Raw genomic sequence first — 25685 nt, 5'->3', positions numbered from 1 at the left:
TCGGGAGGCTGAGGCAGGAGAATCGCTTGAACCCGGGAGGCGGAGGTTGCAGTGAGCCGAGATCGCGCCATTCTGGGACAGAGCGAGACTCTGTCTCAAGATTTAAAAAAAAGAAAAAAAAAAAAAAGAAAAGAGGAAGCAGCAGCAGCAGCAAGAGGAATTTCGAGGCCTTTCGCCCAGCGCCTGGCGCACCTTAAGCTCTCAACAGTTCTTGAATGAGGAGTAGCATCTCGGAGCCACGAGCGTGCAGAGAGAAGGCACCTGGAGGAGAGCCCCAAGGAACCTGCAGGCGGCTTGCAGCGCAGCGCACGCCCCTGGGGACGCTGAGTCAGAGCCGGCGGCATCGGATCCAGGGCGGGGAGGGGCTCGGGGGAAGGGAAAAATGTGGGTGCGGGGGGCGTGGTTTCGGGTAGTGGAGGGGAAGGATGCGGCCGGGGGTGGATTTGGGGTGGGGAGGGATGCGGGGAGGAGCCAGGGCGCAGGAAGGGAGCTCTGGAACCCCTAGAGGGGAGGCAAGCTGGGAGGGGCGATCGTGGACTCCAGGAGGGCAGGGGGCGCGGCCGTGGGAAGAGACCCGGGGAGGGAGGACGCGGCCGTGGAGAGGGACGCGGGAGCACGGGACGGCGGGAGGAGGAGGAGGGCGCGCGGCGCGGCTGACGTGGGCCGGGGTCGCGCAGCGGGCTGTGGGCGGCGGCGGCGCGCAGCGACAGAGCGTCCCCCGGCGAGGACGAGCGAGCACGGCGCCCGCACCTCCCGCGCTGCGCGCCCGGAGGAGCGACCGCCGCCGTTCTCGAGCTCCAGCTGCATTCCCTCCGCGTCCGCCCCACGCTTCTCCCGCTCCGGGCCCCGCAATGGCCCAGGCAGTGTGGTCGCGCCTCGGCCGCATCCTCTGGCTTGCCTGCCTCCTGCCCTGGGCCCCGGCAGGGGTGGCCGCAGGTAAGGCGCTGGGCAATTCGGCCTCCCTGCAGCCGCAGCCCGCCCGGGGCCTGGAACCGTCTCAGCGGGCGAGTGGGCCCGGGAGCGGGGATTGCGGAGGTGGCACCGTGCGCCCTGCGCGCATCTCCCTCCTCGGCTGAGGCCACTGCAGCGCCCTTTCCCCTCTCCTTTCACCCTTGTTCCCCAAAGTCGCCTGGGCACTGGAGGGGGCTCCCCGCACCCCCTGGATTCCTGCTTCCACCCCCCCACCCCCAGGCTGGCCCTGCCCTGGAAACCGCGCGGGGGTGGCCGGCGCATCCGTCGATGCCTGGGGACCATGCACCCGCTAAGGGAGGGGAGGACGAGGCAGGGAGGTGGGGATGCGCCAGGGTCCGTCATCGCGCCACACAATTCCCCAGTCCCCCAGGGAGCACGGGATGGGCAACGTTTTTGCCTTAAAATGTCGCCTCATCTAGAGGGGCTTCCCACCGTGCTGGTGCTGGCTTTGGGGAGATGCGATTTTAGAGCCCAGGAGGCCAGGCTGCCATTTCCTCTCTGGTGGTGATTTCCAAAATGGACCCGGAGCTCACAGGTTCCTGGGGTGTGTGTGTGGGTGGGGGAGTGGGGGAAGCAGGGTCGTGTGTCTACTGCCCCCACTTCCCCACCGCCAGAAGGCCAGCACCCACCTCTCTGCCACATTTTGGGAACCATAAAAGGACCCAGATTGAAGACTATTCGAGGGACAGGTGGGACGTGGGCAGCTAAGAAGGTTGAATACTATCCACCACTTTTCACCCCCTCCCCCCTCATAAAAGAGCGGTGGAGAGAGAGAGCAAGGGATCTAATGAAAATTTGTGAAAGAAAAACCATGAGGTCAAAGAAAACCTGCAACTCAGGGATGAATTAGACAAATTTTATGGGAATTGCACTTGGACAAGATTACCTATTTCCTCCTGGAAATACAGGAAAGGGGTCTCTTGTCCATCAGGTTGATTTGTGTCAGAGATTTTCAATGTGTCCTAAATTGCAAAAGAAAAAGAAAATAATAACAAAAGTGAATTAATTATTTGGAAATCATGTGTGGTTCCCATTCTAGCCAATTGCACCCTTGATGTGGTCAAAATCACAGTGGCTAAGAGTGGAGTTGGGAAACATATCTTCTCCCTCATCCGTGGGGGAGACTTTTCTACCCTTCCCCTTTCTGGAGTCCATGAATCAGGGATTTGTAAGTCAGAAGTCCATGTACTGGACTATTAATTAATTCTGGGTTGTGTTATCCAGACTTTAGAGGTACTCTTTGGAAGTGTTTTGGGTAGTCTGCATATTCTGTGTGAAAGGACTGGTGTAGCCATTTTCTAGAATGTTCAGGGCTGCACATGCTGTGTTGCTGGAAAAGGTAGGTGTTTCTTCCATGGGCCAAGCTTTGGGGTGAGTGCCCCATCTCTTTTTGCTTTTGCCCCTTGAGCTCTGGGTGACTTGGGGGGCCCGTGGTGTCCCCTAAACCTCTGCCTTGGCTGCTCCATACCCCAAGTCCATGTCACATGGACTCCCAAACATGGAAAGATGAATTTTTTTGTTTGTTTGTTTGAGACGCAGTCTTGCTCTGTCACCCAGGCTGGAGTGCAGTGGCACAATCTTGGCTCACTGCAACCTCCACCTTCTGGGTTCAATCAATTCTCCTGCCTCAGCCTCCCAAGTAGCTGGGATTACAGGCGCCTGCCACCACACCTGGCTAATTTTTGTATTTTTAGTAGAGATAGGGCTTCGCCATGTTGGCCAGGCTGGTCTCGAACCTCTGGCCTCAGGTGATCCACCTGCCTCAGCCTCCCAAAGTGCTGGGATTACAGGTGTGAGCCACCACACCGGCCTGGAAAGATGAATTTGGTGGGTAGAGCACCAGGCCCTGTGATTGGTTCCTTCAGCCACATTTGGCAAAGGCTTCCTGGTCCATTTCCACCCTGGATGTCCTGGCCATCCCTGAGACCCCTGAGGAACAGGGGCAGCATCACCCAGGGGCTGTGACACACCTGATTTTGAAAAAACAGACTGAGAAAAAGTGTCCTTGGAGCTGGCAGGTGGTGGTGGTGGGGGGGGGTCGGTGGGCTCCCATGAGCTGGGCCAGTGTCTGCAGCAACGTCTGCAGCAGACACGGCGCCTCCCCGCCCCCCATCCCCCCTCCCAGTCCCAGCCGGCTGCCCTCCTGATCCATTCCCCTGGCAACCGATCTGCGTGATAACATGCGTCTGTCTCACTGCAGATGCTGTTTGGCCATTAGCATGCAGCCGAATGTCCCTGCCACCTGCCAGCCTCGCTCAGGCCCACGCTTCTCAGCTGGGGTGGCAGGGAGGGGATGGGGAGGAGAGGGGTGCCAGGAGTTAGGGGGATAAGGGAGGAGGTGGTCTCTCATCCATGCACCTCTCTGTCCACAGCCTGGCCAAATGCTGCCTCCCAGCCAAAGTGGGGAGGGAGAGCAAAGCCCAACCAGGGTGGTACAGACTGGTTGGGTGGCCTCAGGCAGCAGCAGTGACCCATGCGGGCTTCAGGTCCCTCAATATCATATACCCACTCTATTTGCGTGGAAAAGCTCCCATCACGCTTTTGGAATTCCCTCTTTGGGGTTAAGACACTGCAGGTCCCCTTTTCAATGCCAGCATTCCCTCGGAAGTGACCAGCTCTCGGCATCTTGACTCAAATGACTTGATTTTTATTTATTTATTTTTGTAGAAAGGGTCTCTCACTTTGTTGCCCAGGCTGAAGGGCAGGGGCGCCATCATAGCTCACTGCAACTTCAAACCCCTGGGCTCAAGAGATCCTCCTGCCTCAGCCTTCCAAGTAGCTGGGGCAACAGGTACACGCTACCATGCCTGGCTAATTAAAAAAAAATTTTTTTTTGTAGCGAATGGGTGTCGCTGTGTTGCTCAGGCTGATCTAAAACTCCTGGGCTCAAGTGACCCTCTGACTTCAAAGCGCTGTGATTACAGGTGTGAGCTGACTGGGCCCGGCCTCAAATGCCTTTATAATTTAAGAAATGGCCCTGAAAAAAAAGGAAATGCGTGATGTGGGCCAAAGCAGCGAACGTGTGAGGTGGGCCTGAGGAAAGGTCGGAGCTGGAGTCCCCCACAGGGACAGGTGATGTTGCTTTGAAGTGAATGAGATGCGGCTGAAAAAATAATCTCAGAGTTGCCTGGGCACTAGAAGGGGCTTCCCTTGCCCCCTCGATTCCTGCTTCTACTCCCCGGGCTGGCCCTGCCCTGGAAACCACACGAGGGTGGCCCACGCATCCGTCAGATGTCTGGGGACCATGTACCTGCTAAGGGAGGGGAGGACGAGGCAGGGACGTGGGGATGTATCAGGGTCAGTCATCGTGCCACAACCCCCAGCCCCCAGGGAACACGGGATGGGCAGCATTTTTACTTTAAAATGTTGCCTCATCTAGAGGGGTTTTCCACCCTGTTGGTGCTGGCTTTGGGGAGATATGATTTTATTTGATTTATGTATTTATTTATTTGAGATGGAGTTTCGCTCTTTTTGCCCAGGCTGGAGTGCAGTGGCGCAATCTTGGCTCATGGCAACCACCATCTCCCAGGTTCAAGTAATTCTCCGGCCTCAGCCTCCCGAGTAGCTGGGATTACAGGCGTTCGCCACCACACCCGGCTAATTTTGTATTTTTAGTAGAGACGGGGTTTCGCCATGTTGGCCAGGCTGGTCTCGAACGCCTGACCTCAGGTGATCCACCCACCTCGGCCTCCCAAAGTGCTGGAATTACAGGCATGAGCCACCGTGCCTGACCGAGATGCAATTTTAGAGCCCAGGAGGCCAGGCTGCTATTTCTTCCACGAGTGATTTCCCAAAGTGGACCTGGAGCTGACAGGTTCCTGGGGGGACTTGTGGGGGGACCTTGTGCCCACTCGGTCGTGCATCTACTGTCCCCACATCCCCATCGCCAGAAGGCCAGCACCCACCTTTCTGCCACATTTTGGGAACCATAAAAGGACCCAGACTGGAGACTCGTCGAGGGACAGGTGGGATGTGGGCAGCTAACGGGGTTGAATATTATCCAACAGTTTTCATCCCCCTCCCCCCTCATAATAGAGTGGCAGAGAGAGGGTAAGGGATCTAATGAAAATTTGTGAAAGAAAAACAAGGTAAAATAGTTGAAATAGTTGAAAACCACAAGGTCAAATAGTTGGCCTTTCTTTTTTTAAATTTTTTTGAGACAGAGTTTCACTCTTGTCGTCCAGGCTGGAGTGCAGTGGCGCAATCTTGGCTCACTGCAACCTCTGCCTTCTGGGTTCAAGCAATTCTCCTGCCTCAGTCTCCCGAGTAGCTGTGATTACAGGCGCATGCCACCACACCTGGTTAATTTTGTATTTTTAGTAGAAACGGGGGTTTCTCCATGTTGGTCAGGCTGATCTGGAACTCCTGACCTCAGGTGATCCGCCCGCCTCGGCCTCCCAAAGTGCTGGAATTACAGGTGTGAGCCACTGCACCTGGCCAGCCTTTCTTGTTGAAAGCCCAGCAGGTCTCCTGTGAGGTCCCTCCGGGGAGGGGCGTGTTCTGTATTTCTGGATCCTCCCAACACGGTAGGGATGGGGTCCACGGAAGGGACTCAGTCAGTGCCACCTGGGTGAACAGTCTCCTGGGGCAGGGCCAGGTGGGCTGGTCCCTCTGCTGCACCTGCTCTCCGGGTGCCCCTTGGCAACAGCAGTACCAAACACCTGCTATGTGCCAAGCGTTGTGCTGGTCACAGGGATGATGGAAATAACCCCTGCTCTAAACGAGTTTGAAGCATAGCAGGAAAGGCAAAGAAACTTTCATTTCCACATGGAGTTGTGACAACAGTGGACTCAGCTGTTGGGAAAGAGCTGAGGGGGTGAGAGGTACAGGGAAGTGTTTTTATTGTTTGTTTTCTTTTGTTTTTGAGACGGAGTCTCACTCTTGTCGCCCAGGCTGGAATGCAGTGGCTCGATGTCGGCTCATTGCAATCTCTGCCTCTTGGGTTCCAGCGATTCCCCTGCCTCAGCCTCCTGAGTAGCTGGGATTACAGTCATGCACCACCACACCCAGCTAATTTTTTGTATTTTTAGTGGAGACAGGGTTTCACCATGTTGGCCAGGCTGGTCTTGAACTCCTGACTTCAAGTAATCCGCTTACCTCGGCCTCCCAAAGTGCTGGGATTACAGGCATGAGCCATGATGCCTGGCCGACAGCTGGATCCTTTAACTCTGACAGAGAGAGAGGAGTGAGGAGAGGAGGAATCCAGAGGCATGAGACCAGCACTGTCCAGTAGATCTTTGGACAATGTGGTTGAGGACGCTGGCTCATGCCTGTAATCCCAGCACTTTGGGAGGCTAAGGCAGGAGGAGTGGTTGAAGCCAGGAGTTCGAGACCAGGCTGGGCAACATAGTGAGATCCTGTCTCTACAAAAAAAAAAAAAAAAAAGAAAAAATCAGCCAAGCGTGGTGACTTGGACCTACAAGTCACACCTACTTGGCAGGCTGAGGTGGGAGGATCACTTGAGCCCAGGAGTTTGAGGCTGCAGTGAGCTATGATCATGCCACTACACCCCAGCCTGGATGACAGAGGGAGACCTTGTCTCAAAACAAAACCAAAAGAATTCTGGGGAATGGTAGAAATGTTCTCTGTGTGGCCTGTCCAGAAGAGTAGCCACTAACCAAGGCCCTGCCCGGCTGGCAGGAAAACAAAATATAATTTGGGCAGCCTGGGCAACATAGACCCCCATCTCTACAAAAAATAAAAAATTAGCTGGGTGTGGTGGTGTGTGCCTATAGTTTCAGTTATTTGGGAGGCTGAGGCAGGAAGATCTCTTGATCCTAGAAGGTGGAGGCTGCAGTGAACTGTGATGATTGTAGTCCAGTCTGGGTGACAGAGTGAGATCCAGAGAATGAAAGGGAGAGAGAGAGAGTGAGAGAGAGAGAGAGAGGAAGAAAGGAAGAAAGAAAGAAGAAAGAAGAAAGAAAAGGAAGGAAGGGAGAAAAAAAGAAAGAAAGAAGAGAAAGAAAGAAAAAAAGAGGAGGGAGGGAGAGAGGAAGGAAGGAAGGAGAGAGAAAGAAAAGAAAAGAGAAAGGAAGGAAAGGAAAGAAAAAGGAAGGAAGAAAAGAAAGAAGAGAGGCAGGGAAGGAGGAAGGAGGGAAGGAAGGAGGGAGGGAGGGAAGGAAGGAAGGGGAAATAAGACTGAAAAGACTGTGATTTGGAGTCAGTGGGACCCAGGTTTGATGTCGAATTGGCTGAGTGACCCTTGGGCAAGTCACTTGAGCTGCCTGAGCCTCAGTTTCTCCACCTGGGAAATAGAATAGTTGATGCCAGCCCAGAGGTGGCTGTGGGGCTCCTTGCCACATACCATTCTGAAACACAGTCTTTGTTTCTGGGCTCCTAGGCCTGTATGAACTCAATCTCACCACCGATAGCCCTGCCACCACGGGAGCGGTGGTGACCATCTCGGCCAGCCTGGTGGCCAAGGACAACGGCAGCCTGGCCCTGCCCGCCGACGCCCACCTCTACCGCTTCCACTGGATCCACACCCCGCTGGTGCTCACTGGCAAGATGGAGAAGGGTCTCAGCTCCACCATCCGTGTGGTCGGCCATGTGCCCGGGGAATTCCCGGTCTCTGTCTGGGTCACTGCCGCTGACTGCTGGATGTGCCAGCCTGTGGCCAGGGGCTTTGTGGTCCTCCCCATCACAGGTGAGGGTCGCTCCCATTTGCTAGTTTGCCTTCAAACCCTTGGTGCAGAGAAAAACATCAAGCTTCGCTAGGAATCAGATCAGTGCAGATTAGGCCCGTAGGTTCCTTCCCCGGGTCAGTCGAGTTAGAAAGGATCTGAAAATGGCAGTGATTGCCCCCAGGAGGTATTGTGCTAAAAGGGACGCCTATTGCTGCTGAGGCTATACATTAATACAACCCTGTGGAGAGCGGCTGGTCAATAGGTACTGTTGGTTAGAAATTATTGTAGTCTCGGCTGGGCGCGGTGGCTCACGCCTGTAATCCCAGCACTTCGGGAGGCCGAGGCAGGTGGATCGCCTGAGATCAGGAGTTTGAGAGCCATCTGGCCAGCATGACAAAACCCCGTCTCCACTAAAAATACAAAAATTAGTGAGGGCATGGTGGTGGGCACCTATAATCCCAGCTGTATAAGAGGCTGAAGCAGGAGAATCGCTTGAACCTGGGGGGCAGAGGTTGCAGTGAGCCGAGAACGTGCCACTGCACTCCAGCCTGGGGGACAGGGTGAGACTGCATCTCAAAAAAAAAAAAAAAAGAAAGAAATTATTGTAGTCTTGGGGCCAGTCATTCACTGGTTCTTTCTCCCCTCTTTCTCCCCTTTCTTTTCTGTCTCTGTCTGTCCTTCTCTCTGTTCTCTCTATCTCTGTCTGTCTCTTTCTGTCCCTTCTCTCTCTGTTTTCCCTTTCTATCTTGCTCTTTCTGTTCTCTGTCTCTGTCTCTGTCTCTTTGTCTCTGTCTGTCTCTTTATCTCTGTCTCTATGTCTCTTTGTCTCTCTCTCTCTCTCTCTCTCTCTCTCTCTCTCTCATTCCAAGAGAAGATGCCCCTTTGCCCCTTTAGACTTTCCAGTCTAATAATGAATTTATCTTCAGGAAATAAACCTGCATTTGGGTCATGCCTTTTGCATTAAGATGTTCATTGCAATAGTGTTTATAATAGCAAAAGAAGAGATAAACAAGCTAAGTGAGCAACCATGAGGAGACTGGCTAAATATAATGAAATCATTTATACTACTATTAACAGTGACCCTTACAATGAGTTTGTAGGGCCATGGGTAAATACACATGCATGTAAAATTACATATTAAAAAAGCAAAGCACAGAATTGTCTAACCCAATAATCTGTATTTAATGTATGTGTATATTAAACACTGAAGCAAATACTTTGTCATACTTCAAAATGGCAACAGTGGTTGAGGTGAATGTTAGTTAGCTTCTTTTCTTCTTATTTTATGTTTGAACATTTTCCAAATGAGCTCTATTGAGCATGCCTTTTTCTTTCCACTTTTACTAATTTTAATTAATTTATTATTATTATTTTTGAGTCAGAGTCTCCTTCTGTTGCCCAGGCTGGAGTGGTGCTGTGATCTTGGCTCACTGCAACCTCCACCTCCCAGTTCAAGCGATTCTCGTGCCTTCGCCTCCCAAGTAGCTGGGACTACAGGTGCTGGCCACCACACCCAGCTAATTTTTGTATTTTTAGTAGAGACAGGGTTTCGCCATGTTGGCCAGGCTGGTCTCAAACTTCTGGCCTCAAGTGATCTGCCCACCTCAGTCTCCCAAAGTGCTGGGATTACAGGTGTGAGCCACCGTGCCCCACCAATTTTTTTTCTTTTTAGAGAAGTAGACATAGGACAGTGGTCCCAACGTGTGAAGCTGTGATCAGTGGAACTGCTAATTTTTCTTTTTTCTTTTTGAGACGGAGTCTTGCTCTGTCACCCAGGCTGGAGTGCAGTGGCGCGATCTCGACTCACTGCAAGCTCTGCCTCCCGGATTCACACCATTCTCCCGCCTCAGCCTCCCAAGTAGCTGGGACTACAGGTGCCCGCTACCATGCCTGGCTAATTTTGTTTTTGTATTTTTAATAGAGACAGGGTTTCACTGTGTTAGTCAGGTTGGTCTTGATCTCCTGACCTCGTGATCTGCCCGTGTTGGCCTCCCAAAGTGTTGGGATTATAGGTGTGAGCCACCGTGCCTGGTCATTGGAACTGCTAATTTTTCTAGGGTCACCTGACATTCTGAAATATTTCTCAAAAGTTCCTTTCAAAGCTTATGCATTTCCTTCTTCTTTTTTTTTTTTTTTTTTTTTTTTGAGACAGAGTCTCGCTCTGTCACCCAGGCTGGAGTGCAGTGGCGCGATCTTGGCTCACTGCAACCTCCGCCTCCCAGGTTCAAGCGATTCTCCTCCCTCAGCCTCCCAAATAGCTGTGACTACAGGTGTGTGCCACCACACCTGGCTAATTTTTGTGTTTTTAGTAGTGACGGGGTTTCACCATCTTGGCCAGGCTGGTCTTGAACTCTTGACCTTGTGATCCACCAACCTCGGCCTCCCAAAGTGCTGGGATTACAGGTGTGAGCCACCGCACCCAGCCATGCATTTCCTTCTGACCTTGGGCATCTTTTGTGCCAGAAAGTTCAGGGTCCTTGTGAGAGGGGACAGGAGAGAAAACAGTGAATGTGACAGAGTCCTCCGGTGTTCAGCAGTGTTCATGCAGCAGGGGGAGGGTGCAGATGCCTCTGTGTTCAGGGGTCTTTGGGGAGTTGTGGGGGGGTGTCCCCTCTCCCTGCCTAGCTCTGACAGCCAGAAGGTCCGGGCAGGGAAGTGGTGGCTTTGACAGCTGCCCATGAAGTCTCTACCTGGTTTCCTGATCCCTGAATCTCCAAGACTCACCCTCCCGTGTCTCTCTCTCTCCCAGAGTTCCTCGTGGGGGACCTTGTTGTCACCCAGAACACTTCCCTACCCTGGCCCAGCTCCTATCTCACTAAGACCATCCTGAAAGTCTCCTTCCTCCTCCATGACCCAAGCAACTTCCTCAAGACCGCCTTGTTTCTCTACAGCTGGGACTTCGGGGACGGGTAGGTCCTTACCACTCTGCAGGCCCTACAGCTGTCACTGGTGTCCCACTGTCCCGCGCACTGTGCAGGGTACTCCGAATCTCTTCACCTTTAATTTTTTTTTTTTTTTTGAGATGCAGTCTTGTTCTGTCATCCAGGCTGGAGTGCAGTAGTACCATCTTGGCTCACTGCAACCTCTTCCTCCTGGGTTCAAGTGATTCTCCTGCCTCAGCCTCCCCAGTAACTGGAACTACAGGCTTGCGCCACCACACCCGGCTAATTTTTGTATATATATATATATATTTTTTAGTAGAGATGGGGTTTCACCATGTTGGCCAGGCTAGTCTCAAACTCCTGGCCTCAAGTGATGTGCCTGTCTTGGCCTCCCAAAGTGCTAGGATTACAGGTGTGAGCCACCATGCCTGGCTAATTTTCATATTAAATTTAATTAATTAATTAATTTATTTATTTATTTATTTATATTTTTTAGTAGAGACTGGGTTTCACCATGTTGGCCAGGCTGGTCTTGAACTCCTGACCTCAAGTGATCCTCCGACCTTGGCCTCCCAAAATACCGGGATTACAGGTGTGAGCCACTGCACCCACCTGAAGCTCCTCTCCTTTCCCTGCTCACCCTGTCTCCCTTCAAACATCCTTCAAACACCTCCTCTCTGCCACGACTGGGGGTCCCGGAGAACACTGGTGAATCAGCCACTAGCCCTGCCTTTGTGGTGTCTTCACCTAATAGAGGAGGCCATTGGTGCCCAAAACAGCCATTTAAGGAAGGTAAAGGTACATGGGATTTTTTCCCATTTGACCTTGAAGGGTACCCAGCCAACCCTTGGTAGATACGAGGTAGAACCCAGGTGCTCTGGCTTCGTTTCTCTTTATTCCTCCTTTTTAACTTTTTGTCTTTTTTCCCCTTTTTGGTGGAGGAGAACAGGGTCTTGCTATGTTGCCAAGGCTGGTCTTGAACTCCTGGGCTCAAGTGATCCTCCTGCCTCTGCCTCCCTAAGTGCTGAGGTTACAAGTGGGAGCCGCCATGCTTGGCCCTACTCCCTTCCTCCCTCCCTCCCTCCCTCCCTTCCTTTCTTCCTTCCTTTCTTTTTCTTCCTTTCCTTTCTTTCCTTTCCTTTTTCTTTTTTCTTTCTTCTTTCTCCCTTCCTTCCTTCCTTCCTTCCTTCCCCCTTCCTCTCCTCTCCCCTCCCTCCCTCTCTCCCTCCCTCTCTTCCTTCCTACCCTCCCCTCCCCTTCCTTCCCTCCCTTCCTCCTCCCAAAGTGTTGGGATTACAGGGGTGAGCCACTGTGCCCAGCAAAACTCAGAATGTGGATTTCCTAACTCTTGGTGACAAAAGCAACCTGTGGTCAGACACTCAGGCTAGAGTACAGTGGTGTGATTATAGATCACTGCCGCCTTGACCTCCCAGCCTCAAGCACTCATCCCACCTCTGCCTCCTGAGTAGCTGGGATTACAGGCATGCACCACTACACCCAGCTAATTTTAAAATATTTTTGTAGAGACAGGATCTTACTATGTTGCCCAGGCTGGTCTCGACCTCCTGGGCTCAAGAGATCCTCCCATCTCAGCTTCTCAAAGCATTGGGATTACAGGTGTGAACCACTGTGCTTGGCTTTCCTCACCCCCCGCCCTCCATTTTTAGAGACAAGGTCTTGCTCTGTCACCCCGGCTAGAGTGCAGTGGCACAAATCTGACTCACTGCAGCCTCAATCTCCTGTGTTCAAGGAATCCTCTTGCCTCGACCTCTCGAGTAGCTGGGACCACAGGCATGTACCACCACACCTGACTATTTTTAAAAATGTTTTGTAGAGATGGGGTCTCACTATGTTGGCCAGGCTGGTCTTGAGCTCCTGGCCTCAAGCCATCCTCCTGCCTCAGCCTCCCAAAGCACTGGGATGACAGGTGTGAGCCACCGTGCCTGGCCAGATCATCTCTTTAGATGCCAAAAAAGCGTTAGTATGAACAGAAATGAACATTCAATGTAATATCAATAAACTAGAAAAAGAAGTTGCTGGAACTAACAACTAACATTATACAGAAATGAACATTCAATGTAATATAAATAAACTAGAAAAAGAAGTTGCTGGAACTAACAACTAACATTATACTGAGTGGAGAACTTAAAATATGTTTTTGTTTTTGGCCGGGCGCAGTAGCTCACTTCTGTAATCCCAGCACTTTGGGAGGCTGAGGTGGATGGATCACTTGAGGTCAGGAGTTTGAGACCAGCCTGGCCAACATGGCAAAACCCCGTCTGTACTAAAAATACAAAACAAACAAACAAACAAAAATTAGCCGGGCATGGTGGTGTGCGCCTGTATTCCCAGCTACTTGGGAGGCTGAGGCAGGAGAATCGTTTGAACCGGGTAGGAGGAGGTTGCAGTGAGCCGAGATCATGCCACTGCACTTCAGCCTGGGTGACAGAACGAGACTCCCTCTCAAAAAAAAAAAAAAAAAAGGATGTGTTTTTGTTTTTGTTTCTGTTTTTGAGACAGGGTCTCGCTCTGTTGCCCAGGCTGGAGTGCAGTGGCGTGATCACTGCTCACTGCAACCTCCGCCTCCTGGCCTCAAGTGATCCTCCCACCTCAGCCTCTTGAATAGCTGGAACCACAGGCCTATAACATTACGACTGGCTAATTTTTGTATTTTTTGTAGAGACAGGGTTTTGCCAAATTGCCCAGGCTGGTCTCGAACTTCTGGGCTCAAGCAGTCCTCCCACCTTGGCTTCCCAAAGTGTTGGTATTACAGGGGTGAGCCATTGTGCCTGGCAAAACGTGGAATGTGGATTCTCTAACTCTTGGTGACAAAAGTGACCTGTGGTCAAATACCTCTGGGGAATCGTTGCATTGAGATGCTGGGGGAACCTGGCTCTAGATGCAGGAATAAGACAAGGGTGCTCCTTATCAGGGTCCATCAATATTATCCTGAAAGTTCTAACTTACTTAGGAAAGTCAAGAAAATAAGTGCAGGCCTATGGTGGCTCACACCTGTCATTCCAGTGCTTTGAGAGGCCAAGAGGGTGGGGAAAGCTTGAGCCCAGGAATTCGAGACTAGGGTGGGTAACATAGTGATACCTCGTCTCTACAAAGAATACAAAAATTAGCCAGGGATGGTGGCACGTGCCTGTAGTCCCAGCTACTCGGGAGGCTGAGGTGGGAGGACTGCTTGAGCCTAAGAGTTCAGAGACTGCAGTGAGCTATGATTGCACCACAGCACTCCAGCCAGGGCAACAGAGCAGAACCTTATCTCTAAAAAGGAAAATAAAAAATAAGAAAAAAAGGGAGAGAGAGATAAAAAGTACAGTATAAATATTGGAAAGCAGACAATTTGCAGGAAAGACCATTTACTTGAAAAATCTGGATGGCAGCTTTGTCCAACAGAACCCTCAGCTTGGCTGGCACAGTGGCTCATGCCTATAATCCCAGCACTTTAGGAGGCTGAGGTCAGAGGATCACTTGAGCGCAGGAGTTCGAGACCAGCCTGGGCAACATAGTAAGACCTTGTCTCTACAAAAAATCATGTATTAGCCTGGCACAGTGGTACACGCCTGTGATCCCTGCTACTTGGGAGGCTGACACAGGTGGACTGCTCAAGCCCAGGAATTCAAGGCTGCAGTGAGCCATGATTGTGCCACTGGGTGACAGAGTGAGACCCTGTCTCAAAAAACAAAAACAACAACAACAAAAAATTTTTGACAAAAAATTCTTCTGTCTTCACCACGTGGGGCTGTTGAGCCCTTGAACTTTGGCTAATGTGAGAAATTTGTAATTTTCCTGAATTTTAGGCCTTCTCTGGCCTCGGTTTGCTCATCTGGAAAATGGGCCAGCTGACCTGGAGCCCTGGCTGGCTCTAGGCTGTAATGACAGGTGTGCTCACTGGTAGCTGGGAGTATCACTGTACAGCCTCCCCTGACTCTGGCAAGTCCCATGAATCACTTCTGAGTTACAGGAAGGGGAAGCAACCGTCTGCTGTCTTCCTCCTCTCTCCTCCCTGTCTCCTAACAGGACCCAGATGGTGACTGAAGACTCCGTGGTCTATTATAACTATTCCATCATCGGGACCTTCACCGTGAAGCTCAAAGTGGTGGCGGAGTGGGAAGAGGTGGAGCCGGATGCCACGAGGGCTGTGAAGCAGAAGACCGGGGACTTCTCCGCCTCGCTGAAGCTGCAGGGTGGGTGTCCAGGCAGGCTGATGCAGTCTGGGGGTTCCAGAGTGGGGTCACTGTACGCACAGATCACAGTGGCTCTGGGCTGGACTCACACCCTGTCTTCTGGAGCCCCACAGACCTCTGAGGAGCGTCTATCATTAACCCTGCTTCAGACAGAGCGCTGCAGGCCACGGATGGGATCATGTGGCTGTGCAGTGGCTGAGCGGCCCTTGTGCCCCGGGCTGCCTGCTCCCAGAGCCTGAGCCGGTGACCAGGTGTCTGCTGTGAATTGGCCAGTCCATGCCATTCCCTGTTCCCCGGCCCCATCGGCCTCCCACCGAGGCTCACCCTGGGGTGGGAGGGTCTCTATCTCTCCCTGGCTTTGGTGAGAGGGAGCCCTTGGGCAGCTGCAGAAGATGTCTTGGTTCTTGCTGACAGGATGGTGCTCTCCTGTATGACACAGACGATGACTTGGCAATGGGCAGGACAATTGTGTGTTTGCCTGCCTTTCCTACTTTCCTCCCTCTGAGCAGGCTTCAGTACCTGCCACTGACAGGGGAGGGCAGGACCCAGAGGAACCCCGCACAGACCTGTGGCCTGCTCTTAGGAGAGGGACGGAGGGGAGGACAGGGTGGCAGTCGCACCACCCTGTGCCCTGGGAGCCTCGACAGCAATCCTTAGCCACCAGGTCTAATGGGGTTCTCTCTGCCTTACAGAAACCCTTCGAGGCATCCAAGTGTTGGGGCCCACCCTAATTCAGACCTTCCAAAAGATGACCGTGACCTTGAACTTCCTGGGGAGGTAAGTGAGCTCCAGAGCGCACTGGGGGTGCCCCGTGGGCTCTGCACATCCCCCTTCATGGTGACCCCAAGTCTGTTTTGCTCTGTGACAGGCCCCAGGTCTGGGACCTCATGGAAGGGCAGTGCCACTTTGTCTTGAGGCTGGGCCATGGGGAGAGCATGGGCTCAGCTCCAGTATTTTATTTTATTTTATTTTATTTTATTATTTATTTATTTATTTGAGACAGAGTCTCGCTCTTTCGCCCAGGCTGGAGTGCAGTGGCGCAATCTTGGCTCACTGCAACCTCTGCCTCCCTGGTTCAAGCGATTATCCTGACTCAGCCTCCCGACTAGCTGGGATTACAGGTGCACTCCACGATGCCCGGCTAATTTTTGTATTTTTAGTAGAGATGGGGTTTCACCGTGTTGCCCAGGCTGGTCTCCAACTCCTGACCTCAAGTGATCCACCCGCCTTGGCCTCCTAAAGTGCTGAGATTACAGGTGTGAGCCACTGCGTCCTGCCTTTATTTGCATTTTTTAGAGACAGAGTTTCGCCCTGTCACCCAGGTTGGAGTGCAGTGGCACCATCACAGCTCAATGTAGCCTTGACCTCCTGGGCTTAAATGATTCTCCTGCCTCAGCCTCCTGGGTGGCTGGAACTACAGGTGGGCACCACCATGCCTGGCCAATTTTTAATTTTTGTAGAGATGGGTTCTCACTATGTTGCCCAGGCTAGTCTCAGTCTCCTGAGCTCAAGTGATCCTCCCAGCTTGGCCTCCCCAAGTGCTGGGATTACAGGCATGAGCCACCACACCTAGCCCTCAGCTCAATTCTTGAGGTCCCAGGGAGGGAGGACCTGCCTTTTGGGGCTGTATTCACCATGGGCATGGAGACAAAGGTTGGGAGGGATCCCTCCTGTTGAGAAGCCCTCTGTGTATGACATGGCCTATTTTCCAGCCCCCAGATCTTTGCCCATGTGGTTCTTTCAGGGTTCTCTTCTCTCCCTTCACATGTCCAGATGTTTCTTATTCTTCTAAGCCCCTTGGAATGCCTGCCTTCAAAAGCCTTTTCTGAGGCCGGGTGCTGTGACTCATGCCTGTAATTCGAGCTACTCGGGAGGCTGAGGCAGGGGAATTGCTTGAACCTGGGAGATGGAGGTTGCAGTGAGCCGAGATCCCGCCATTGCACTCCAGCCTGGGCGACAGAGCAAGACTCTGCCCCCCCAAAAAAAAAACAAAAAAACAAAAAACAAAAAAAGCAAATCTGTTCTGCCCTCCAGTCTGCACAGGGGAGCTTGCACCAGCAGGCAAAAGTTGCTTGAGCATCTGCTTTGGGCAAGATGCTATTCTGGAAGCTTCTAGACCAGAGTAGACAAGATTTCCAAGGGTTCTGTGTGCAGGGTGGGGCACCCCACATGACACGGAAGCAGATCATTCCAGGGGATTCTCATCAGTCAGTCTAATCAAGGCAGCCTGGCCCAGGCTCCTGGCAAGAACAGCATCAGGCTGAGTGTTTAGTAGGTGAGGAGACACAGATGCCGAGTGCATTCTGTCCATGAGGATGCCCCTCCCTGGGGCCACTGGGATGGATAGAGCCGCAGACATCAGTGGTCAGGGCCCAGGCATTAAAGGACTCTTTCTTTTTTTCAGACAGAGACTTGCTTTGTTGCCCAGGCTTGAGTGCAGTGGCGCAATCTCAGCTCACTGCAACCTCCGCCTCCCGGGTTCAAGCGATTCTCCTGCCTCAGCCTCCCGAGTAGCTGGGATTACAGGTGCGTGCCACCACGCTGGGCTAATTTTTGTATTTTTTGTAAAGACAGGGTTTCATCATGTCGGCCAGGCTGGTTTCAAACTCCTGACCTCAAGTGATCCGCCCACCTCGGCCTCCCAAAGTGCTGGGATTACAGGCGTGAGCCACCGTGCCCGACCCGCCCTTGAAGGACTCTTGTGCCCACACAGAGACACATGAGAGGGATGCTAGGCCAGACAGAGAGTGAGCAATGCAGGCCAGGGGAAGAGGAAGATGAACTGTGAATAATTTAGGGGTTGGAGGTAGTTTTCACGGGGCTTTGGAGGCAGGAGCTTAGCATGGGGAGAATGGGAAGCCCTGTGGGTTTAGCAGCCCTGAATTTGAGGTGGCATGAGTGCATGGCTTTTCCTGTGGACCTAGTGTTGTGTGGAATTGGAATGCTCATTTCACATTCCTTGGATGGACCTGCATTTTCCAGCTTCTGAGCCTATGCTTGTGGAATGTGGATAACTTGGAATGCCCTTATCCTTTCTCACCCATCAAACGTTCATTTATCCATTCAGATCTGCTCAAATGTCACCTCCTCCAGGAAGCCTTCTCTGGCTACCTCATTAAGAATGCTCTCATGGTCAGGGACGGTAGCTCATGTCTGCAATCCCAGCACTTTCAGAGGCTGAGGTGGGTGGATCACTTGAGGTCAGGAGTTAAAGATTAGCCTGGCCAACATGGTGAAACCCTGGTCTCTACCAAAAAATACAAAAATTAGCCAGGCGCGGTGGTGCATGCCTGTAATCCCAGCTACTTGGGAGGCTGAGGTGGAAGACTCACTTGAACCCAGGAGGCAAAGGTTGCAGTGAGCGGAGATCGCACCACTGCACTCCAGCCTGGGTGACAGAGTGAGACTCTGTCAAAAAAACCCCACAAAAACAAAAACAAAACAAAACAAACAAAAAACAACTCTCTCATGCTGGTTGCAGTGGCTCATGCCTGTAATCCCAGCACTTCAGGAGGCTGGGGCAGGAGAATACTTGAGGCTAGGAGTTGGAGACCACCCTGGGCAATATAGTCCCATCGCTATTAAAAAATTAAAAAATTGGCCAGGCGCAGTGGCTCACGCCTGTAATACCAGCACTTTGGGAGGCCGAGGCGGGCGGGTCACCTGAGATCAGGAGTTTGAGACCAGCCTAGCCAACATGGCGAAACCCTGTCTTTACTAAAAATACAAAAATTAGCCAGGCATGGTTGTGTGTGCCTGTAGTCCCAGTTACTTAGGAGGCTGAGGCTCAAACCTGGGAGGTGAAGGTTGCAGTGAGCCAAGATCGCGCCATTGCACTCCAGCCTGGGCAACAGAGTGAGACTCCATCTCTAAATAAATAATTAATAAAAAATTAAATTAAATTAAATTTAAAAATTAGTTGGGCATGGTGGCTGGTGCCTGTAGCCCCAGCTACTCGGGAGGCTGAGGCAGGAAGATCGCTTGAGCTCAGGAGCTGGAGGCTGCAGTGAGCTATGATTGAGCCACTGCACTTCAGCCTGGGTAATAGAGTGAGTCCCTGTCTCGTAAAATGCAAAAAACAAAAAGGGGGATGTGCTTATTATTCCCCTGGGCTTCTATGGTACACCATGTGTGCCATCAGACCGCTCATCCTGCCTCCAGTGAGCAGTCTATGCATATCTCTGTTGGCCTTATTCACTTGGAATTCTCTTGGGGGTCCGGGACCATCTCTTTTGCACCATAGTGTCCCCTGGTCTGGAATGCATGAAGCTGAGTCCAGGACGGCTTGATGTCCTGTCCTGGAAAGGACGCTGAAGTTCCTGCCCACCTGGCCTGTCTTGGACTTGGTCTGTGCTGACACGCTTTGCTGAGCCTTTTCTTAAAAACCGCCCCCATTTCCCTGCAGCCCTCCTCTGACTGTGTGCTGGCGTCTCAAGCCTGAGTGCCTCCCGCTGGAGGAAGGGGAGTGCCACCCTGTGTCCGTGGCCAGCACAGCGTACAACCTGACCCACACCTTCAGGGACCCTGGGGACTACTGCTTCAGCATCCGGGCCGAGAATATCATCAGCAAGACACATCAGTACCACAAGATCCAGGTGTGGCCCTCCAGTAAGTGACACCTCGCCTTCTGCTCCAGTGCCACATGGTCAGCACAAGCCTGTCCATCCTGCCACCACCACCAATACACTCCTACCAGCCAGCCTTACCAAGGTCCTCAGCAACAAAGCCCGCTAGCATCAGCACCATCCATAACCCCACTGACTCCAGTGACCGCCAACATCAGCGCTGGCCAACTGCCAATACCACCACCACCAAACTCTCCAATCCCACCAGCAACCAACTCTGCCAACCCCAATATGGCACCCGTCGATTCTACCAGCACCACCATCAACACCAGCACCACTAACAACTGTAACCAACTCAGCTACCACCATTACTATATGCTTTCCTGACAACTCTTCCAGGACCACCATTGCCACCACTAACGACTCTATAGGCATTCTCACCAAGTCACCTCAATGACCCCGACCCTACACACATCTATAAGCCCATGCCACCACCTGCCCCAATGCCAGCTTCATGGACCAAAAGCAACCATGCCAATGTCTTCTCCCACATATTTCCAAGACCACACGTCCCCAGCGCAAACACTTTTGCACCAAATGAGCCACCATGATTGCAATGTTCCCTCCCTCATCACCATCACCCCTGCCCCAGCAGTTGCCACTGCTAAAACCAGCATCCCCAACAGTAACTCTACTCAACTCACAGTGTTGTAGTAAGTCTTGCAGGGAGAAGGCATTGCATATTGTTAATAAGGATGCCTGGGCTAGGCATGGTGGCTCCCAGGACTCTGGGAGGCTGAGGCGGGTGGATTGATTGAACCCAGGAGTCTGAGACCAGCCTGGGCAACGTGGCAAAACTCTGTCTCTACAAAAGATATAAAAATAGGACAGATGCGGTGGCTCGTGCCTGTAATTGCAGCACTTTGAGAGGCCGAGGTGGGTGGATCACTTGAGGCCAGGAGTTTGAGACCAGTCTGGCCAACATGGCAAAACCTGTCTCTACTAAAAATACCAAAAAGTTAGCTGGGTGTGGTGGTGGGAGTCTGTAATCCCAGCTACGCAGGAGGTGGAGGCATGAGAATCCCTTGAACCTGGGAGGTGGAGGTTGCAGTGAGCTGAGATTGAGCTGCTGCACTCCAGCCTGGGCCACAGAGAGGCTCTTGTCTCAAAAAAAAAAAAAAAAAAAAAATATATATATATATATATATATATATATGAGAGAGACAGAGAGAGAGAGAGGGATTGAGAGAGAGAGAGAGTGGCGTGTGCCTGTAGGTCTCTGCTATGCTACTCGGGAAGCTGATGTGGTAGATCACTTGAGCCCAGGAGGTTGAGGCTGCAATGAGTCAAGATCACACCACAGCACTCCAGCCTGAGCGACAGAGTGAGACCCTGTCTCCAGAAAAATAAATAAAAAATAAAAAAGAGAAAAGGATGCCCAACCTTCTTTCTTGAAATACCCTTCCAAAACTATCATCAGCCCAGCCCCTGGCTTACGATTGTGGGCTTTGCTGATGACAGCATTGGGTTCTACACTTCATTTTTATGGAGGACTCTGGGAGCCCCAGAGAAGTACTTCCTTACATAGCGTAGGATCTCAGGTCCTGAAGGCACTGTCTTTCAGATGCCCAACCTACTTCTACCTTTGATGCTACAAAAGGGGAAACTAAGGCACAGGGAGGCAACAAGACTGGATGTCAGCCTGAGCCTGAGCCAGGGTTTCAGATACCTGGTCCCGGGGTAGGAGTTAGTTCTTCCCAGTGCTCCCAAGCTCATGCCAAACCCTGCCAGCTGCACCTGTCTTCAAGGTTGGTCCTATGGATGCACCTGAAGCTGTCACTGTCCCCTCCAGTTTCCCCAATCCCACTCTGGGCCCCTGAGAGGATGCTACACTCAATCTTGGCCCTGGCTTACTTTGTGGGCATCATCAGGTCACTTGAGCCCTGCATCTCTCAGCACCCTCTGGGGACCAAGTTCCAATCAGGAACTCCCTGAATTCTTCAGAGAAGACAGCAGTACAGGTAATCAATGACAACTTTTCTTTGGAAACAGACCCTCATGGCAGAGGGTGAGGGAAAAGGGAGAGGGAACCCACACTTCCTGGTCACCTACCACATGCCACACACATCAACACCCCTCTTCTTATTGCATCTCCTTAGCAGTCTTGCAGGTCAGCATTAGCATGAGGTAGCCTATTCAGAGCTAGGATTTGAACCCAGGACTGTTCAACTTCAGACACTGGACTCTTTCTACCATACCATTTCATAGCAACAGGTTTATTGGGTGAGCCTGCAGTTGCCAGAGCGTGAGAAGCTGAAGCAGGGGACACAGTGCTGATTGGGTGACCTCACAACATGGCTGCCCTTCCCAAAAGTGTGTCACCCGAGAGAGCAAAGAGGGAGCTGTGGTGTCTTTTATGGCTTAGACTCAGGAGTCATGCACTGTCACTCCTTTCATCTGCTGTACACTAGGAGCTGGTCGCTGAGTCCAGCCCTCACTCAAGGTGTGAGGAATTTAGCTGCCCCTCTTGGAAGTTGCTACCAAGTAACTTGTGGATGTAAGCTGAAAGCCCCCTACCCAGACCCCAGTTTATTTTTTGTGAAGTCCTGGATTTACCTATTGGGGTTGCCCAGTTGGGATGCATGTACATGAGGGTAAAAAAAATCACTGGTGAGGCTTGACCATTCCCTCCTTTGTTGTGCTTGCTTCCTGAGAACCAGCACTATAGTACCAGCTACCCAGTCCTGTAATGTTACTTCTTTCATTCCCAGGAATCCAGCCGGCTGTCTTTGCTTTCCCATGTGCTACACTTATCACTGTGATGTTGGCCTTCATCATGTACATGACCCTGCGGAATGCCACTCAGCAAAAGGACATGGTGGAGGTGGGTACTCAGTGGGGTGGGGGCTGGACTACTGGGCCTTGCCTAGAGAGGATGTTTAGAGAGGGTATGGGGGCCAGGCCAGGATGCCTGGAGGGGGTCTTGATATTACAGTGAGGCTCCGGGACTTGGGGTGATGTGCCCAAGAGGCATCTGTAGACCAGGAAAAATTGCTAAGTTGGTGTCCCATCTGATTTATCTCCTATATCCATCTCTTGCATCTGTGTGGTGCCAGAAAGGTGTTTCTGTGCACTCTGCCACCAGGCAGCTGAGCTCATAAGGCCACCTGATGGGGCTCCTGGTGGGCGGGTGATTGACCCGTGGGATTTTGTTCATCATAGGTGGCTGATTTTGACTTTTCCCCCATGTCTGACAAGAACCCGGAGCCACCCTCTGGGGTCAGGTGCTGCTGCCAGATGTGCTGTGGGCCTTTCTTGCTGGAGACTCCATCTGAGTACCTGGAAATTGTTCGTGAGAACCACGGGCTGCTCCCGCCCCTCTATAAGTCTGTCAAAACTTACACCGTGTGAGCACTCCCCCTCCCCACCCCATCTCAGTGTTAACTGACTGCTGACTTGGAGTTTCCAGCAGGGTGGTGTGCACCACTGACCAGGAGGGGTTCATTTGCGTGGGGCTGTTGGCCTGGATCATCCATCCATCTGTACAGTTCAGCCACTGCCACAAGCCCCTCCCTCTCTGTCACCCCTGACCCCAGCCATTCACCCATCTGTACAGTCCAGCCACTGACATAAGCCCCACTCGGTTACCACCCCCTTGACCCCCTACCTTTGAAGAGGCTTCGTGCAGGACTTTGATGCTTGGGGTGTTCCGTGTTGACTCCCAGGTGGGCCTGGCTGCCCACTGCCCATTCCTCTCATATTGGCACATCTGCTGTCCATTGGGGGTTCTCAGTTTCCTCCCCCAGACAGCCCTGCCTGTGCCAGAGAGCTAGAAAGAAGGTCATAAAGGGTTAAAAATCCATAACTAAAGGTTGTACACATAGATGGGCACACTCACAGAGAGAAGTGTGCATGTGCACACACACCACACACACACACACACACACACACAGAAATATAAACACATGCGTCACATGGGCATTTCAGATGATTAGCTCTGTATCTGGTTAAGTCGGTTGCTGGGATGCACCCTGCACTAGAGCTGAAAGGAAATTTGACCTCCAAGCAGCCCTGACATGTTCTGGGCCCGGGCCCTCCCTTTGTGCTTTGTCTCTGCAGTTCTTGCGCCCTTTATAAGGCCATCCTAGTCCCTGCTGGCTGGCAGGGGGCTGGATGGGGGGCAGGACTAATACTGAGTGATTGCAGAGTGCTTTATAAATATCATCTTATTTTATCGAAACCCATCTGTGAAACTTTCACTGAGGAAAAGGCCTTGCAGCGGTAGAAGAGGTTGAGTCAGGGCCGGGCACGGTGGCTCATGCCTGTAATCCCAGCACTTTGGGAGGCCGAGGCGGGTGGATCACGAGATCAGGAGATCGAGACCATCCTGGCTAACACGGTGAAACCCCGTCTCTACTAAAAAAATACAAAAAGTTAGCCGGGCGTGGTGGTGGGCGCCTGTAGTCCCAGCTACTCAGGAGGCTGAGGCAGGAGAATTGTGCGAACCCGGGAGGCAGAGCTTGCAGTGAGCCCAGATGGCGCCACTGCACTCCAGCCTGAGTGACAGAGCGAGACTCTGTCTCAAAAAAAAAAAAAAAAGAAGAGGTTGAGTCAGCAGGGACTTGGGTTCCCTGTGTGTGAGGGGGGCATTCTTGCCGGCCAGCTGCTCCCGAGGTGGCCTTGAGAAGGAAGAAGCAGGATGACAGAGCCTGAGCAGCGGAACCAGCCTGCACCCTCCTTTCTGGCCCAGCGACCTGGGCTGTGGCTGAGAGAGACAATAATGAGGCCAGAAGTAGCCGGAGCCTGTCAGGAAGGGCAGGGGAGGACTGTGGGGTCTGGGCTCTGTCGCTGTAACCATCTGCTCCCAGGCTGTGTGCAGAAAATGGCATTTACACTATTGTGCAGCTCATTCTCATGAAATACTGCCATTGTTGCTAAATAAAGCTTGTGTGCTCTGAATATAGCCAAGCATAGACGGTGTGGCCGGAGTCTCTCTTTTGTGCATGGACGTTTTTGCCTTGCAGACAGCAACGGCAGTGCTGTGACGCAGCAGGACATCCCACTTGTCCTCTGTGGTGAAGACAACTGAAGGGAGCCAGTTCAGGTCCCTGGAGGTGGGGAGAGCTGTCCCCGGGTGACTTGGACATGCATCCCTGTCTGAGACCTCAGGGGGATTCTAGAGCCAGAGGAGGAACGTGGACCACACCTGGGGACGTGTTGGAAATGCAGACCCTTGGGCTCGACCTGATACCTGAAGCAGTGCCTGGGTAGGGGGGCAGCCACCTGTTTTCACAAGCCCTCTGCGATTCTGGTGCATATCAGGTATGAGAACCACTAGTCTCTAGCAGGCTTCTTAAACTTTGAGGTTCATGAGAATTGCTAGAGATCTTGGTAAACAAGAATTTTCATTTTGGAGGTCTGGAGTGGGGCCTGGGATTCTGCGTTTCTTTTATTTCTTTTTATTAATTTATTTTGAGATGGAGTCTCACTCTGTCGCCAGGCTGGAGTGCGGTGGCGTGATCTCGGCTCACTGCAACCTCTGACTCCCTAGTTCAAGCAATTCTCCTGCCTCAGCCTCTCAAGTAGCGGGGATTACAAGCACATGCCACCACGCCTGGCTAATTTTTATATGTTTAGTAGAGATGGGGTTTCACCATCTTTGGCCAGGATGGTCTTGATCTCTTGACCTTGTGATCCGCCCTCCTCGGCCTCCCAAAGTGCTGGGATTACAGGTGTGAGCCACCACACCTGGCCTTATTTATTTTCATTTACTTATTATTTCTTTTAGACAGAGTCTCTCTGTCATCCAGGCTGGAGTGCAGTGGCATGATCATAGCTCACTGCAGCCTTGACCTCCTGGGCTCAAGTGATTCTCCCACCTCAGCCTCCTGAGTAGCTGGGACTATAGGTGCATGCCACCATCCATGGCTAATTTTCTGCTTATTTTTTGTAGAGATGAGGCTCCACTATCTTGCCCAGGCTGGTCTCGAACTCCTGAGCTCAAGTTATCCTCCTGCCTTGGCCTCCCAAAATGTTGGGGTTACAGGCGTGAGCCACCGCGCCCAGCCCTGAGTTTTTTGTTTTGTTTTGTTGAGACAGAGTCTTGCTCCAAGGCTGGAGTGCAGTGGCACGATCTCGGCTGTCTACAACCTCTGCCTCCCAGGTTCAAGCGATTCTCCTGCCTCAGCCTCCTGAGTAGTTGAGACTACAGACACCCACCACCACACCCGGCTAATTTTTGTATTTTTAGTAGAGATGGGGTTTCACCATGTTGGCAAGGCTGGTCTTGAACTCCTGACCTCGCGTGATCCACCCGCCTCAGCCTCCCAAAGTGCTGGGATTACAGGTGTGAACCACTGCGCCTGGTCCCGTTTCTGTTGTTTTAAGCCACCTAGTTCGTGGTACTTTGTTTCGGCAGCCCCAGGAAACAGACTTCCCCACGTC

At 52.2% G+C, this 25685-nt stretch overlaps 1 protein-coding gene across 2 annotated transcripts; it reads left to right on the top strand.

The window, feature by feature from the left end:
* The first annotated feature begins 536 nt into the window (after positions 1 to 536).
* Positions 537 to 24214, top strand: TMEM130 (transmembrane protein 130). 2 transcript variants are annotated; one of them, XM_003815700.5, is made up of 8 exons: positions 537 to 936; positions 7313 to 7618; positions 10348 to 10507; positions 14510 to 14676; positions 15369 to 15453; positions 19082 to 19284; positions 22013 to 22125; positions 22464 to 24214. In XM_003815700.5, exons 1-8 carry the CDS (start codon positions 852 to 854, stop codon positions 22650 to 22652), a joined length of 1308 nt encoding a protein of 435 aa, XP_003815748.1. In that variant the 5' UTR covers positions 537 to 851; the 3' UTR covers positions 22653 to 24214. The 2 variants fall into 2 exon arrangements, with proteins under 2 accessions (XP_003815748.1, XP_003815747.1); XM_003815699.5 differs by having other exon boundaries at positions 541 to 936; positions 22500 to 24214.
* The last annotated feature ends 1471 nt before the right edge of the window (positions 24215 to 25685 follow it).

Source organism: Pan paniscus, chromosome 6, assembly GCF_029289425.2.
Source record: "Pan paniscus chromosome 6, NHGRI_mPanPan1-v2.0_pri, whole genome shotgun sequence".
NCBI classification, from domain to species: domain Eukaryota; kingdom Metazoa; phylum Chordata; class Mammalia; order Primates; family Hominidae; genus Pan; species Pan paniscus.
This window is presented reverse-complemented; position numbering and strand designations above follow the sequence as displayed.